The sequence below is a fragment of the Corvus kubaryi genome, unplaced genomic scaffold (genome assembly GCF_017639235.1).
Source record: "Corvus kubaryi isolate FWS band 111438036 unplaced genomic scaffold, C.kubaryi_AGA036_p1.0 37392, whole genome shotgun sequence".
In the NCBI taxonomy this organism is placed as follows: domain Eukaryota; kingdom Metazoa; phylum Chordata; class Aves; order Passeriformes; family Corvidae; genus Corvus; species Corvus kubaryi.
Genome location: NW_024581131.1, coordinates 50,195 through 66,374, shown reverse-complemented (window position 1 = coordinate 66,374; position 16,180 = coordinate 50,195). Strand labels below are relative to the sequence as shown.

The 16,180-nt window shown below is 37.1% G+C and overlaps 1 protein-coding gene across 13 annotated transcripts in view; it reads right to left on the bottom strand.

Moving 5' to 3' along the window:
- Positions 1 to 706: 706 nt before the first annotated feature.
- IRAG1 (inositol 1,4,5-triphosphate receptor associated 1) overlaps positions 707 to 16,180 on the bottom strand; it is a 61,419-nt gene continuing 45,945 nt past the window's right edge. For 12 of the 13 annotated variants that reach the window (XM_042038494.1, XM_042038493.1, XM_042038504.1 and 9 more), the window contains 10 exons: positions 15,408 to 15,438; positions 14,162 to 14,302; positions 12,027 to 12,158; positions 11,131 to 11,272; positions 10,154 to 10,203; positions 8,484 to 8,591; positions 7,211 to 7,278; positions 5,682 to 5,801; positions 4,927 to 5,058; positions 707 to 3,948 (listed from right to left, as the gene is read on the bottom strand). In XM_042038494.1, coding sequence (XP_041894428.1) covers positions 3,708 to 3,948; positions 4,927 to 5,058; positions 5,682 to 5,801; positions 7,211 to 7,278; positions 8,484 to 8,591; positions 10,154 to 10,203; positions 11,131 to 11,272; positions 12,027 to 12,158; positions 14,162 to 14,302; positions 15,408 to 15,438 — 1,165 coding nt within the window. In that variant the 3' untranslated portion in view covers positions 707 to 3,707. The remainder of the gene's footprint in view (positions 3,949 to 4,926; positions 5,059 to 5,681; positions 5,802 to 7,210; positions 7,279 to 8,483; positions 8,592 to 10,153; positions 10,204 to 11,130; positions 11,273 to 12,026; positions 12,159 to 14,161; positions 14,303 to 15,407; positions 15,439 to 16,180) is intronic. The other variant, XM_042038492.1, reaches the window with a different exon arrangement.

Below are 16,180 nucleotides of genomic sequence, written 5' to 3'. Positions count from 1 at the left end.
TAAAATGCTGATGAGGGTTGCTAAACAGAAAACTTTTGATAAGGCAGAACACACGTAACTGTTCTCTACAATCATTTCAAAAGGAACCTTGAAACTTGAACAACAGTAGAGAAAACAAATAATAATAATAAAAAATCACATAGAAAATACAAATATCAGGGTTTTTTCATGGAAACAGTAATTCCTTTCCAGGTTGTTGATGTCCCAGAGTCTGTCCCCTGACAGCGACCATCGGAGATTCAGAAGCTGAGCATTGACTCCTACCTGCTGTTCTGGCAAGACTGCTCCCCACAAGACCCAGGCTTCCCAGACCTCCCAAGTCTACAAGGACACGAAGCAAATAAAGACTCCTAACCTTTTGCCCAGAATCCTTTGCTTACAGATTTCCCTTGTGGCTTCCCATGTTCAGCCTCCTGCGTGACACGCGGCCTCCCTCTGAAGCAGGAGCTCAACTCTTTGCATGATATTTCAGCTTCCTCTCTCAGCTGGTTTCTAGGGCATGGCTGGGGTGACCCTGCTTACAAACACTTTCTCCATTGACAGAGTTTGCTCTGTTCTTCTGGACCATTTTCCTGAAGAACTGGAAGACTAAGAGCAAGATCCTTGGAACGTGTAACAGTGTAGACAAGGGAGGACTTACTTCATGAGGACATGGCCATCAATATGCAGACAGACCACCCCAAATCTTTAAGGTAAAAACACTGAGCACTTTGAAACCATAATTTTATTTCAAAACTCAAGTATGTGATACTATACAGTGCAATACCAGCACACTTGTGCAAAATCTTACAATATTACAAATTTAAATATGATACACAAAAATAGTGCCCTTTTGAAGTTCCTTTTGCTAGAAACATTTGTGCTGTGCAGGAGAAACCATAAATGTGTCATGTTAAAGCATAAAAATAAATATTGCACCTCAAGAAAACTATTTCAGTGTTAATAGCATAAATAATAGGTCTGTTTCTTGTTATCTGATGTGATCTTTGAACACAGAAGAGGTTGTTTGACTTTTTTTCCAGATAAAGCAAACTAATATCCAATAGATAAAATTGTATTTAGAATAGTTTTTGAGCTTAATCTAGTTTCCTATTAAACAAAAGGTGTTTTAATTAAATAACTGAAAAATACAAGCATAGCTATTTAGTGTGCTGTTAGTCATTGTGATTTGTTATTTTTTGTGGGCAGTTTGCTCAAAGTAGTTATAAAAAGAACAATTTTTTAAAATAAACTTTATCTTCATTTTTGCACCCCCATTAAAATCTCTTGCCTCTTTCAGTTCATTTGGGGCTAAATTATGCTTACATCAGACATGCAAGTAATTCAGTTCAAATCAGTACAACTACTTACAGGACTTGTCCCTTGCGCACTAATTCCACAAAAAGCCAGTGTGCTGAATTTCAAGAGAGGATGGAGATTCACCCACTGACCAATAAAACCTCTTCACATGCTTAACATTAAGCAATTAGAGGGTCATGTTGATATCAATAACTTTATATGTGTACTTAAAATAAGCTGTTGGACTCACAACAGTGCAGATGAAAATAAAAGCAAATTAATTCAATTACAGGCACTGTTAATTTTTTTTCTTCAGTGCAGCCCAACATTTCCACCATCACATAAATACGTGCCATATTCTTGACATAGAGAAATCTGATTAGGACTATTTACCTTCAATCTTTATTGTCTTATTATTAAGTTATCAATGCTATTTGTAAAGAATATTAAGTTAAAGAAGCTAATTGTAGTAAAGAAGTATTCAAGAAACAACTGACAGGTTTCTTTAAATACTGAAAGTACATGAAATATCACAGTAGTTCTTCACAGTCAGAAATTCTAACTGACCAAACAGATTCCAAGTAGTTTGCAAGAAACCTTCTCCTGTCTTATTCTTTACCAATTGCAATTTAAGACCAAATCACACTTCCCCGTTATCCTTTTTAAACTTCCTTAAGCACACTAATCCTCAATAATATATACTTTAAAACAAAAATTGGGTAGAGACTCCCTTCCCCACACCCAAAAGAAAAAAAAAACCAAATAAAGGTGTTAGTGGTCTGCTCTTTTTAAAATTTTTTTTTTCTTTCTCCATATAAATGTCTCCTAAGAAACATGTGGCCAACGAAGATTCACCAGCAGGATACTTGGTACTAGTGCCAGGTACGTGAATTAAATTTCTGACTGAGTTAGAAGCCTGTTTTCTTTGACAGTTAGCTTGAGGTTCAGTGTTTCCACCAAAAGAAGTCAGGACAATATTGACTGCATCAGAACTGAAATTACAGTACTTCATAACACTCTTATCCTTCAGCTGGAAAACAGACTCATTTCTCAATCAGAAAATGCCAGGAGAATGCAGGACAGGAATGCAATCAAGTGTCACACTGGGTTTGCTATTGTGGCTGTAGCTATGGAAAAACAAACATGGTTCACCTTCACTCAGAAGTGACACTCAGCGGGTACAAATGGCACACCTGCAGTGACATTCACATTCTTGTTTAAGAACTCACAACTGCCAAACTGGCAGAACTGGCAAAAAATCTGGGCAAAAGACTGATCTATCCTGAGGTGGTAGTTCAGCTTTGGAAGTGTATCAGATCAGTTTTGGTCTTGGCATCAGATTCTGAAAATGAACTACTGAAAACCTGCAGTGAGCTCTCCTAAGCCCTCACTGCTTCCATGGCCGGATCCCTGTAGGCACTGGTTGGGTTCTGGCTGTTCTCAGAACTGTGCTCCTGCTGCAGATCTCAAACAACACCTATTTCCAGTGTTAGCAGTAGGGCAGAGTCCATTTCGTGGGATCACCTCTATACAGAGGTTTGAAGAGCTTTTGTTTTCTTTTTTCTTCTTTCAATAAAGAATTGAAGATTGCTTCCCATGTCCAAGACTGTTGTATTTTGGGCTTGGGCAGCACATGGACTCTTCCAGGCAGCTACCACTTTTGGCTGTAACCACCAATGACTCTGAGTAGCATAGGTAAATTTTTTGCAAATTTTTATATATCAGACATTCCCAGACTTATTGGATGATATCAACTGTGCCACCTGGAGTCCATTTTAGGTTCTGTTGAGTATCCCGTTTTAAAAAAGGTGGTGGTCCCATTCTTAAAGTATATCATAAACCATATTTATGCATGTACTTAGCATTCCATTTAAATAATCATATAGATAATTCCTCTTATAAAATTATTTTAGCAGCAAGGAATTTGGTCTTAGAATATAATTATATTCTTCCATGGAAGAGTTTCTATTTCTACCCAATAATAATGAATAAGGAAATTAATTAGCCTCTTAAAACCCAAAGGACTTAAATGCAATTAGTGCTTCAACAATCAACAATAAATTCAGGAAATACAAAGTAAAGCACTAACTGCAAATGCAGGTTTTATGATGGTCTTCAAAATGTCAATGTCCTGTGCAAATTGTTCTTTTAAATGTCTTGCTTGTTGCTGATTACTGCCACAACCTTACCATGATTCAACACTACATTATTTGTACGAATCCTTTACAATAAGAGGACAGACAGGAGTATTTATCAGAATGGCTTCCTGGCAAGGTATGCTCACCATGTATCCCAAACCTGGTGGTGGAGAGTAACTCACTTAAGGGATCACGTGTAACAGCCATAGGGATGACTAAGCACTACCTTTAACAACGGTGCTCTACTACACAAACTTGCTCAGGGACCGTAAGGGCGTGGTTGCTCCTTTATTATTCCGTTCGTTGCTCCTGTCGGAATCCTGAGTTCCACCAGGAATACTGATGGGCCGCAGAACAGCTGGCCTTCCCTTCAGGTGCCTCTGACTTTTCATCGCAGGAGTTGTAGGAATGGTAGATTCCCAACACCACAGCAAAAATGACTATTGCAGCCACTACAAGCCACAACACATTCCAGTGTTTGCACAGTTTGGGGTACAGGATATATAAATAATTAACGACAACTTCAAGTCTGCTGTAAAATGAAAAGAAAAATGTTATACATTAATCAGATGCAAATTTATTATCTTAAGCTTTTCAATTGGAAAGGTGTCATAGGTGGTACACCATCTTTTTTCCCCAATACAAATACCTTGTCAAAGAAGAATCAAATTGTAAAGTTCCTTTATGAAGAGCTGTACACTCAGATATTCCAACTCCAACTAGTCTATATGAGAAATATTTGTGAGACAGCTGGAGACTGTAAACATGACTCCTATTTCTCCCACCTGTCAGCTGGCAAATCTCAGAGCTGGATATCATGCAAAATTCTGCACTGTTCGTAGCTTGAGCAACTAAATTCAACATTGGAATATGTGGTAAACATTTCTTTCCAATAATGATCTTTCCATGACTAATGAGATGGCTGCTCTCTGAACGTGGCTGAAATCTCAAATCAACAGCTGTTTATAGCTATAATGGTTATGGAATGGAGATGAATTCTTCTGGATCAAGTAAAGATCCCTGCCTTAACCTGGGATTGGACATATTACTTGCTTTGGCCAGCATTCAGTTCCTCTGCATTGTACAGACAGAGAGCAGTGGGTACAGATGGATGCAATGTCACTCTAGTGACAGCAATGACACATGGCACACAGTCAGATTCCTGAATTACAACCTTCATGAGACACTGCATATCCACAGGGAGATGCCTTTTGGCATCTAAAGAACTTTTATGGAGCATTCTTTTACCTCAAAGCAGAAGCAAACCCCATCAAGATGAAGCATCTTGATGTCAGCGTACAGCTTTAGCTGAAATATCAAAATCAAAAGTTTTGCATTTTGCAATTACTTTGTCACAGAATATGCCCTTCTGTGTAAATACTGCTATTTCAAATATGCTTCCCTAGACTGGAGGAAAACATGCCAAAATAAGAGTATAAAACATTTGGTTGGGTACCACAAAGAGAAAAAGTGGGCCCTCTTTTATGGATATATTACACCACTGCCTCACCTGCTTTTCAGATTTTTTATCTCATCTTCATTTTCACTTTCTTCATGTTCATCATGACTTTCTTTGGGTGTCTCTTCATCTTCTTCCTTCAGTTCCTGAAGTTCTTTGGTTTTCTTCAAGGCTTCCTGATATCTTTATCAGACAAAACGTTTATTTCTTAGTCTCAGATGTTGTAAAAGCATGATCTTATTTAATGAAAAATTAGCTGTATGTTTTGTTATATGTAATAAAACACAAGTAGGAGTGTTGCAGCACTCAAACAAGAGTAAAAATTAGCTGAAGACCACGAGTAAGGCACACAGACAGCCACCCTTCCCTAACAGAGTATTATACTACAGCTAAGGCCAAATTTATCATTTTGAACAAGAAAAAGAGGTTGTAGTCCTCAGCAGAGAACAACTTCTGTCTATTGTAAAGGAGTCAGTAAATATTTCTCTATAATTTTCCATCATTTTCAATATCCTCTAGATACTTTTTTCCCCTGGAGAATAAATGCAAATCAATCCTAAAGACAGATGGCATGTTGGATTCTGCAGGAGAGGATCAAAATTTCTGTCTCACTCTTCACATAATACAAAATTCTTTGCTTGACATTCAGAAACAGATCCCAAAGTTGTTAATTGCCCCAAAACATGCTGTAAAGCACTTTGTGACACCAACAACATGACTACTGTATTTAAAATTAAATTTTAAAAACATATGTCCTCCTCTGGTAGCACATATTTACAGATCTAGTTCACAAAAAATATTCCCACCCCTTGTTATATGCTTCCTCTTCTATCTTGGCTTTCATTTCAGGACTGATCTCTTCCAACCCACTCTGTGTCACCACAGAAGCTGAGGTTTCACAGTCAGGCTCTCCATTTGACTTTCCACTGCCAAGACAAAAGAAGCAGACAAATAGAAAATAACATCACAGAAATCTGTTGTGTTTGGAGTATACTTCAATTTCATGAGTCGTGATTTGTCTTTTTTAATGTACATCAGAGAAATGAAATGTCTTTCAAAAGAAAAAAAATTAAACACCAAGAAAAATATTAGTTTCAGGACGTTGTGATTTAAGAACAGTAATTATTATGTTTCTAAGGTAAGAAAACTTGCATTTTTATTCTTCTTTTAAAAATAAAAAAAGAGAGCCTTTGTTTCCAGGCTCATCCATGACATTTATTTGCTATTCATGAAAACATTTCCCTCAACTTTCTAAAATTCATCTTAGAAATTGTAATCTACTACATAAGAGGAACATAATAGAAATAATACCAAATACTAATTCAACAAAACATTGGTTTTATTTGCCTTTTAATTATTCTCCTCTGCTGACTTTATCTGTTGAACTGATGCACATGTTAAAAAAAATACACATACCTCACTTTTCTCACTAGAACTTTTCTCAAGTAAAAGTTTTGAGCATTTAGCCTCAAGATAAGCTGTTTTATATTGCTCTCTTCCTGCAGTGCTCTCTTGTTATTTATTTGATCTGGGACAGAGAGTCTAAGTGATTGAGACATAACTTAGCAGATCTATGAAACTCAAGGTTTAATAAGCTCAACAGTGGATCCCATTTCAACTTCTGAAATCTCACTCTTTTTTCAGGCCTTATTTTTCTGGCACTACAATTGATGGCTGAATATTTCAACCTGATTGACACCGTCTGTGGGTAATGGATTTTCTCTCACAAAGTCATATTAACAGTAGACATTATTTTCACTTGGACTTTAAATAAACCATGACTATAAGCTTGAAGTGCTTACACATACAAAACTGTGTTGGACTAGGTAATTCTACACTATTAGACCATCTGGCCCATGTACACACACTTATGCTCAAACTTGAATTTCAAGTTCTGCCTCTGTTACTTGGTACCATGATTTGTTTTCTTAGATGCAAATATTGATAAGATTTTTTTGGTTGTTGTTTTTTCTCACAGAATTTCTGTCCAGTTTCAAAAGATGGTCTAGATCTTGCAGAGTTCTTTTGAATAGTAGAAACCAGTGCTGTAGTTCACCATTTTTGTTTTCCCAGTTGTTGCATACTTACATTCTTAGTAAAGCACAGAGGTAAAACAAAGACATCAGATAAATTTTGCCCTGCCTCAGCACTAATTTAAAATAAATGAAATTCAATATTCTGTAGTGATCTACACAGTCTAAAACCTTTAATTTACATGTTTAAAGCATTATAATGAAGAGTAGTAATATCACAGTATTTGAAAAAATATGATGCTTTAAGTTATCATTTAGTATTAGCATTTAATAGGTAATGAGATGACCTAGGCAAAACTCACTTTTCTAGAAGTGCTGGCAGAGCAGGAGTGGATGTCAGGTTGCTCCTTCCATTACTGGGTGATTCAGACTGCAAGTAAAACACAGCAATAAATGTTACATTCATTAATTAGTTAACATTAATGACTAAATAGTTAAATAACAATTAAAATTCATTAATTAATTTCAAATGAGTGTTCAATAAAAGGACAAAGGCAGTGTGCTGTTAGGTTTCTTTCTCACACTCATGAGCAAAGTATCTTTAATATGGTGCTTCCACATTGCTCCCATTAACTACAGGGAACAATGGACTTGCACACTAAGAATTTTCTCTGACATTCCCTTCTGGCCTGTTTATTTTTCCCCAGAAAATTCTTTCTCCTTCACATATTGATCACTGAACAGTAAAATTATCCTATTGCTCCTCTCCTATTATGCTAAGAACATTAATTTTTTAGCTGAGTTTTCAATGGCAAATTTTAAACAAAAATAATTCATAATAAACCATGGCAAACAAACACACCTGGTTCCTGAAACAATTAACTCTGAGTACATAATAAATAAATTGCACAAACAGATGCTTTTCTTACAAGTAAAATTGATTTAGCTTCTCAGCAAAACCCTCATTTAAATAACCCTATATTTTTAACAGGAAACTGCATAACTTTAAGGTTATGTTCCATCTTAACTCATCTCTGAACAGTGAGTATGCCTTGCAGCTTTTCTCCAAAAAACATTTGTATGGATTTATTATGTTCAGGTTAGAGTCTCATTTAATTTATTAAAGTTTTACAAACAAAAATTCAACACAGAGGCTGATAGCTCCAGTGATCCCAGATCATCACAGAACCTCTAAATTTGTACCACATACATTTCTGTACATTAATTACATTTATTTATGTTCAGTGAACTTTTGGCAATGAAGAGCAGCAGTCCAGCCATGTTCTGCGGCTTCTAGTTAAAATTTCTCTTCTTCCGTGGACAACTATTTTCACAACTTTTTTCTTGTATGTTACTTTAGATCAAAAGGCATATTGCCTCACTAATGTGTAATGCCTCTGAATCAGCAGCCTGCCCTATTCAGCTGTTTCCAAAAGAATAATTTACTAAGATAGATTGTGAAGGCACATGTCCCTTACACAATAGGAATGACCTCTGTCCATCCCCTTTACTAGGATGGAGTCAAAACGAGTTAAACCAATGAAAAGGCTTCCATTTTTTAGTAACTACGGCTTGGCCCTATGGAAAAGTGGTTTAGACAAAACCTGGTGTCTTTAAAATGGGGGGTTTACTTACCAGGGATGGCATTGAAGGTATAGGTGAAGCTGTTGGTGACTGACCAGGAATGTTCAAGGAGTTAAACTTAGGAACGACTGCAACACTGACTCTTCTCCTGGGCATATTCTGGGAGAAACAACAATTCTTTTATTCTATCATACAACAAGACAGACTGAAGAAAAACTCTGTGGATTAATCTGTGGGGCAAACATGTAGGTCCTTGGGAAAAAGAGAGTTGGGAGCTAAAGTAAGATAAAAGGCTGTTAGGCTGCAGTTTTCCACAGAAATTCCTCTCATATTGTCTGGTATGGCAAGTGCTTAATGTGAAAGGAGGTGTGGCACAGGGATGCTGCTCTTTTCCCTCCATATTGAAAGCCCAGCAGTGTAAATCACACAACAGAAATGTTCTGAGTTTATACTGTCAGCTCTTATCATAGGCCTTTATCTTTGGTTAATGCAGATGCATAATGATACTACTGTGCTAGTGTCACAATGACTGGAAAATAATGAAGTCACACATGAAACTCTTGTCTTGCTGTGTACCCATTATGATATGCTGTAGCCACTATGATATATTAATTACATGTAACCCTACTAATTATAATTTGCTGAACAAAAAACATCCATTCCTTCCACAAAAGAGCAGCCCCCTCTCCCCCACCCCTGAGTTGTTAGATAGCATCATGCAACACTGCTTATATTTCCCAAAGACCATAAAAATTCTTTCTATGACAAACACATGCTAACTGTAACAATATATTCCAGCTCAAGTACAGATTATGTAAATTTTTGCTGTCGTTTGGTAAGTAGCCAAATGCTTCATCCCATAAAATCTATATAAAATCTATGCTTCCAACTGAATAAAAACATCAAAACACTTACAGCATGTAACAGCTTTGTTTTAGTATATATCCAAACACTTCTAAGATTCTGCTCTAGACAACTTTACAGGAAAGGAGTTAAACACAGGTTGAGTGAATACTTAGGAGTCACTCCATGATCCTGGTTCTAGATGAAACCAACCATACCTATTCATTAATGACGGTTTTACTTAATGTGCTTCTGAAAAACTACATAGGGAAGTCTGCAGGCATGGTAGGCAGTCCATTCTAGTGTTTGGGGTTTTTTTCCCCTCCTGTTTATTATTTAGACTTGTCCCTTAAACTTAAATTTAGTATTTTTTTGAGACCTCTGCTTCAACTTATGGGGTTCTTATTCTGAAACCCTGTCTTGCCCTCAGCATGCTCTGTGCTGTAATTCTTTATATCCAACACTCAGAGGTGGCAGGAATAAACTAAACCTGAAGAACTACAACCCAAACAAATAAAAATATGGAAAGAAACAGTAGATTGAGTATAATGCCCACGATCACCAAATTTCATCATGGTCATACTGGGACTCATGCCTCCCAAATCACTGGTTGTTTTAGCAAGTTTTGCGATAGACTTGATCTCCAACACTCAGAAGTTTTGCAGAAATAAAACGCTGGAGTTTCACATCAGGCTCTATTATTGCACAAAGTCGTACTAAATCATGTATCCAAAATTGCAAAGCATATGCACTAAACTGCATGAACAATACTGAGAATTTACCAGGACAGTTTTGAGCACAGCCTTAAGAACTGAGTGTATGTAGACAAAGAAATTTCACTACATAAAACGTTCATTTTCTTTATATCATAGAAATACCTTTCCAACAGTGAGAGACATGGATCTAGATGAACGAGGAACCCCATCTTCTGCATAGAAACAAAGATAAAGAACAGTCTTAGACTATATCAGTATCTCTAAATAATATTAATAGGCCCCTGCTTGTATTTCAAACTCAGATGCACTGTATTTATACAAGGTCTGTAGTGACCATGTATTTATTTGTCATACAGTCCTCTTCTCAGTTACACCTTGTCCTGGGGTGACAGTTCTCTTCTCAATTACACCTTGTCCTGCACTCTGCTGCCAGAGGAATGGAGAAGAAGGCATTGGCAATGTCAATAGTGGCATACCACTTCGCTGCCTTGGACTCCAGCTCGTGCTGGAGCTCCAACATGTCCGGCACAGCAGAGCTCAGCGGTGGAGTCACTTCATTCAAGGCACGATAATCCACAGTCAGTCTCCATTCTCCTTCCGATTTGCACACAGCCAAATGGGACTGTTGAAGGGTGAGTGGGTTTTGCACAAGAAATTTGAAATAATTCCAAAAAATCAAATCATTACTATTTTCACTGAATCAGGCAAAAAGCCCACTATTGGCCTCCATATACAAGTACTTGCAAAGGAAAATCCTCATATTTTAGTTTACAGCAAAGGCAAGAAAACGTTGCAAAAAGAAAAAATGTTTTTAATAATGAATTTGCCATCATCTGGACCTAAAAGGTAGTTGCAATAAAATTGTGCAGGGTACATAGATGTGCAAGAGGCCACGAGAAAATATGACTGGATCTCTTCAGAATTTGGGAAGTGGTAGTGATTTCAAATTACTGTATTATAGCATTAAGTATGGCTCATATGAAACATTTTAACTTATTTCTGTAACTTTTTAAGATCTGCTTCTGTAGATCAGAGCTTCATGAACAGGTTTCACAATACTTTACTTTTAATCATTAATAGCACCAACATCTTTCTGAATTAGAGGCAAGACAAACCCTTAAATTTTTATTTTTCCTTACCAGATGCACCATAGCTTCTGCTAGAATTCTGATTGGCAAGTTTCTTGAACTCCATTAATTCAGCATGATCCTTTTCATATGTCCTTTTCAGATTTTCCACGTACTGCATCATTACTTCTGTTGCCTTTGACATACGCTTCTCCTAAGGAAGAAAAGAAGGAAATATCCAGGTAACCTCTACACATCTCCAACACATCATTTGCTTCTATATGTATGGTCCTTGACAAGGCTAAATCTGGAATAGTTGTTCTTCAAGAAGTATTGGTGCCTCCATGACTGAAAATTCCTAAAGTAGTTAGAAAAAAATGCGCATTCATACATATTTCACAGAATATCATAATTTATTTAGTCATATACCCATACACCCTGCCTGTGTGCCTGTCTGATTAGTTATGTGGTGAGCCACATTTGTTTTCAAACCCTCAAAGGTCTTAGTCACTGGCATCAATCTGGTTACTTTAGAAGGCAGAGGGAACATTGTTGAATCTGGGAGGGTATTGCTGTGTTCAGATTTATACTCACTTTGTTCTCATAGTCTTTGTAATTGACTGATCTATTGCCAAAGGCAGGTGACTGAATTAGATGAGATTTTTGACCCAGAAAAGTTTTCTTGTTTGTGCTGCACTCATTTGAAATTAGTTTCTTGTGCTGCAGCTGTAGTTCTGAATAAAATATGTGCTCCCATTGTACAGATGTTGGATAGCTTAATGGGCAGTCTTCTTCTGTTGGAATTCTATTTCCAGGCTGCACCAGTGTGTTACCTGACACTACAACAGATGTCTTTAATCTGTCAAAATGGCAAATAAAACTCAGAGGGTGAATGTAACCTCTAGCCCTGGCTGGAAAAGAGTGAACACATGGATCCAGGATACAGTTAAACACCAGGATGCCCTCACCTGGCGAACGGCTCCAACCATCTCGGCACGGCTGGAAAGTCTGGCAGCCAAACGCCGCAGCACTGCGATGTCCTCCAGGAGCTTCTGGTAGGCTTCCCTGTGCTCATAGTGGTGCCACAGGTGAGCTGAAGACTGAAGCAAAAATACAGCAGCTTTATCAGCATGTCTTTAGTTCAAATGGAGTGGCCAGAGCCCCAAAATGGGGTAGAAATGTCCAGGCAGAACTCCACAGGGAGAAATTAGCCCCCGAGGGATGCCAGCACTGCCACCACAAACGGACCAGAGTGCTCTGCCCTGTCCTTCACTGCAAACTGCAGCACACAGTTTGAGGAGTTAGAGAGGGCTTAGCACAGCTGCAAGATTTTCCCTTCTGAAATTTATAGTGAAACACGTCTTGCCTCCCATGAACTCTACAAATGCTAAATTCATTTCAACTAGCACTTAAAAATGATTGCTCAGGGGCAAAGGACATTTTAATTCTCTGTGTACAAGGTATCAAGGCCATGCGTGTTCTTTCAGTTCCATGATACTTCACTTATTTGGAAAATAAGACATTATAGTCTCAAGAATTGCAAAGCTACTTTGATAATAAATTGCAACCAAAATTTGACTGCAAGGAGCAAAAAGGCATAAGGGAATATGTTTAAGAAAAGTCATGCACAGAATTTCAGATTTTCCTTTTTTTCTTGGCAATTGTAACGTGCTTATTTTCTCAAGCAAATCAGAAGTTCATGTAGACCAGCTTTCTCTTGAAGTTAGGACTTTGAATAACACATAAATTATAACAAGACTGATTTAAAAAATCAGAAAGACTGGTAAAACTGTCATTGAGCCATAAAACATGAGCCTCTCCTCCAGAAATGAAGACAAGCTCTCAATGAGATTGGAACAAGTCTAGGTCTAATATGATAGAGTTTTTTCAGAAGCCACCACTGCTTTTAATTGCTTGTTAGTTTATTCCATTGTCCAGAACAAAAGCTTTCATAGGAAAGGCGTTTCCACTTTGTTATAAATTTTGTGAAAACGCTTGCAAAAGCCGGACTGTGGCGTGTGAACTGCTTAAAGGAAGAAAATCCTAATCACATCCATCCCATCCTGGCAACATGGTGCCTAACTACAGATTCTTAACAGAAATACATGGCAAATTTAGCAGACTTTTTTCAGTCTGAAAACCCTGAGATTTAATAGGCTGTTTCAGCTTGCTTTTTACACAGGGAACAGGGGGAAGATCAGCAAAATATTCAGAACTTTTTGTTTTGTTTCCCAGAAACAATTAATTTGAAAATGGAGATTTGGAATTCCAGGTGAAAAGATGTGAAGATCACAATCTTTCTTCAATTGTGTATTTTCTTATCTGATGATGCGCTTGATAAAGTAAATGGGAGAATCATATACTCTCCCCACTATTTCTCATAAGAATGGCAGCACCTTCTTGAAATAATGAACACTGGCTCTGAAGCTATTTCATTTATCAGCCTTGTGTCTAACCATCCCTCCCTTTATGCATGAAAACATGCACAGCATGTAAGTTGACACATTTTAGCAATATTTTAGTCATTTCAGTTAGAAAATCCACAGAAAGCTGGCAGGAAAGACTGAAAACTACTGCTGTAAAGGAACAGCAGGGACAACTGGAAGGAAAGCATACTCAGGCCCAAAACCTGTTCTTGAGATTGTATGTATTCCTTAAGTATTCCTTGCTGTTTCCTTTCACGTATCGTGCCTTCTAGTATCTGCAGTCAAGAGGCCTTTCAAGTCACAGATCTCAGGACTCAGGTTTCAGAACATGTTGGTATCTGGACACCTCAAATTTACTGCCAAAGAAGGCTTGCCCAGGAGAGGATGGATCAGTGCTCAAACTGCAGTTTTGAATGCTCTTAGCATTCACAGGCTTATTTCAAGGACTGAACAGCAAATTCCAGGGAAGCATCCTCTAGGCATTTCCAGCAATGCTAGCCCACTCTGGCAGAATATGCCCTCTCTCTTTTAGAGTAGTAGGCAGCTCATGGCAAGGAGTTTGAGCAGCAGAAAATGAAACTTTGCAGCTGAATTTACAACAGTCAAACATATTTGCAATGTGTGTGCACTTTCATGTACACTATAGCTCAGGAAAAGAATTCCCGTTGTTTCCTTACCGTAATGGCAGCTTTAAAGTTTTCCAGTTCCTTCTCAGCATTCTCTTCAGTAAGATTTCTCTCCCTCTCTGCCTGGTGAATTCTAGATTCCAATGTATAACTATCATTTCTAAAGGCCAAGGAGAGTTGTACAAATACATTCTGTTTGGATTAAAAAAAGGCATTTTCCAATAAGTCTCACCGTAATATAATTTTCAATAACAACTTATGAATAAGATATGTGTTTAAAAAATTTTGCTGCTTAAATAAGTATTGAAACAGAAAATTGGAAATATTTTTTAAATTAATTTTCTTTGAAAAATCACTTCTATTTACTTCCACTAAAATGCAAATAAATGCATTGCTGCCCCTTTTCCTGCATGTTTTTCTGGGAGCTCTGTAGGGCAGAGACATAATGAAGGAAGCAGCCTACCAGAAGCATCAGAATCACAATGGATCTGTTTTCTAGCTGGACTTCCTCCAAGGGTCCCTAAGGTTTTTAAACACATAGTCTGTGCAGAGGAAGCCCAGGGATGAGCTCACCATGAGCATTGTTTTACATAAGGGATAAATGCCTACCCCTGAAGTCAGCAAAAGATTAAGTGCTAACATTTTTATTCTCTTGCACCCTGCTTTTAAAGATCGTTTCTTTCTCTACCAGACTCATTATTTCTTAGGATTAATACCTTGCAAAGCACAAGGCACCAACAGCTCCAGTAGACTGCAGCATTGTAAATAAAGATCTTTTTCTTGACTGGTATGTGATTACAAAAAATAGAAGAAACAAAGCCTGCAAGCTAAAGAGCAACCTGCAAACAAAATTATTGGCTTGAACTGAGAAAGTAAAAATTATGTAAACTAACAGCAGGATATTATTATAAAACTGCCCCAAAGCTCATATTGTCCAATAAAAATGCAATTTAAATTATTTAGTTTCTGGTCTCATTTAATCTCAATTTTTTTACTACTTTAAGTATATTAAAATTATTTCCAAAGTGAATGAGTATTTTATTATGAAAAACACAAATAAACGTTTTGCTTATTCCTATCCTGTCATTTTACAATTTCTATTGCTCATATTTCACAAAATTGTTATTTTGATGGAGTGCAATATAGGGTTTTTTTAATGATAAATATATTTGGGGGAAAAAAATCACCCCATTATTAATCACCCCATTAGAATGAGGATTATAATAACCACCCTTAGACTTAAAATAACCACTTAAAATTGGAGAATATGTCTGAAACAATGAGCTTAAGAACATACCTCAACTTCTTTTTCAGTGAGCGGCGGGGAGCTAGAAATAAAAGCAAGAAATTCACATGTTTATGAGTTTTGTCTCTTAAAACAAAGCTATTCTAATATTTAATTGAAAACAACAACAAAATATATGTTTGAGTTTTATGAGTTTTCCACTACTTTTCAGTATTGAATACAATCAAGCAATGGTCTTTCAGAAGTTCTCCACCTCATGCATCCATTTATATAAAATAATGTATATAAAAATTCCTTCACAATAAATGTTAAATATTTATTTAGTCTGCACAGAGAACCCTTATTGGCTGCTTCAGATGACTGAAGCTCTGGTGGTTTTGGTACAAAACCATGTGGGTGAATGAAGGAATGATTTTTGGCTGAATAAGTTTGGAATTGTTTTAATGTCTTGAAAAGTCCAAATCAATGAATTCACAAGTGAGTCCTTCAACTACATTTGCAGAATAAACTCCATTTCCCTGAAAAGTTGTCACCTGCAGAAAAATTGCAGACTTCTTACACACTCAAATTCTACCATTGGAAAGCATCATCTGGCCTGATTATTTTTATGGGGGAGAGAAATATTAATATTTTCAGTATGAGTTCTTATCTGCAGCAGCAATCCTGGAACCCAGGAGTGGAAAAATCTGTATAAAAATCTACTTGTAGGACCAGTTTTCAGAAAATCTGTGTTGCACATTCTAAGATGCAACAATTTGTGTCCCTATGAATGGAACTCCATAAGGAAGTTGACTGGAAACCATTGGTGTGCCCTCTCCTCAATG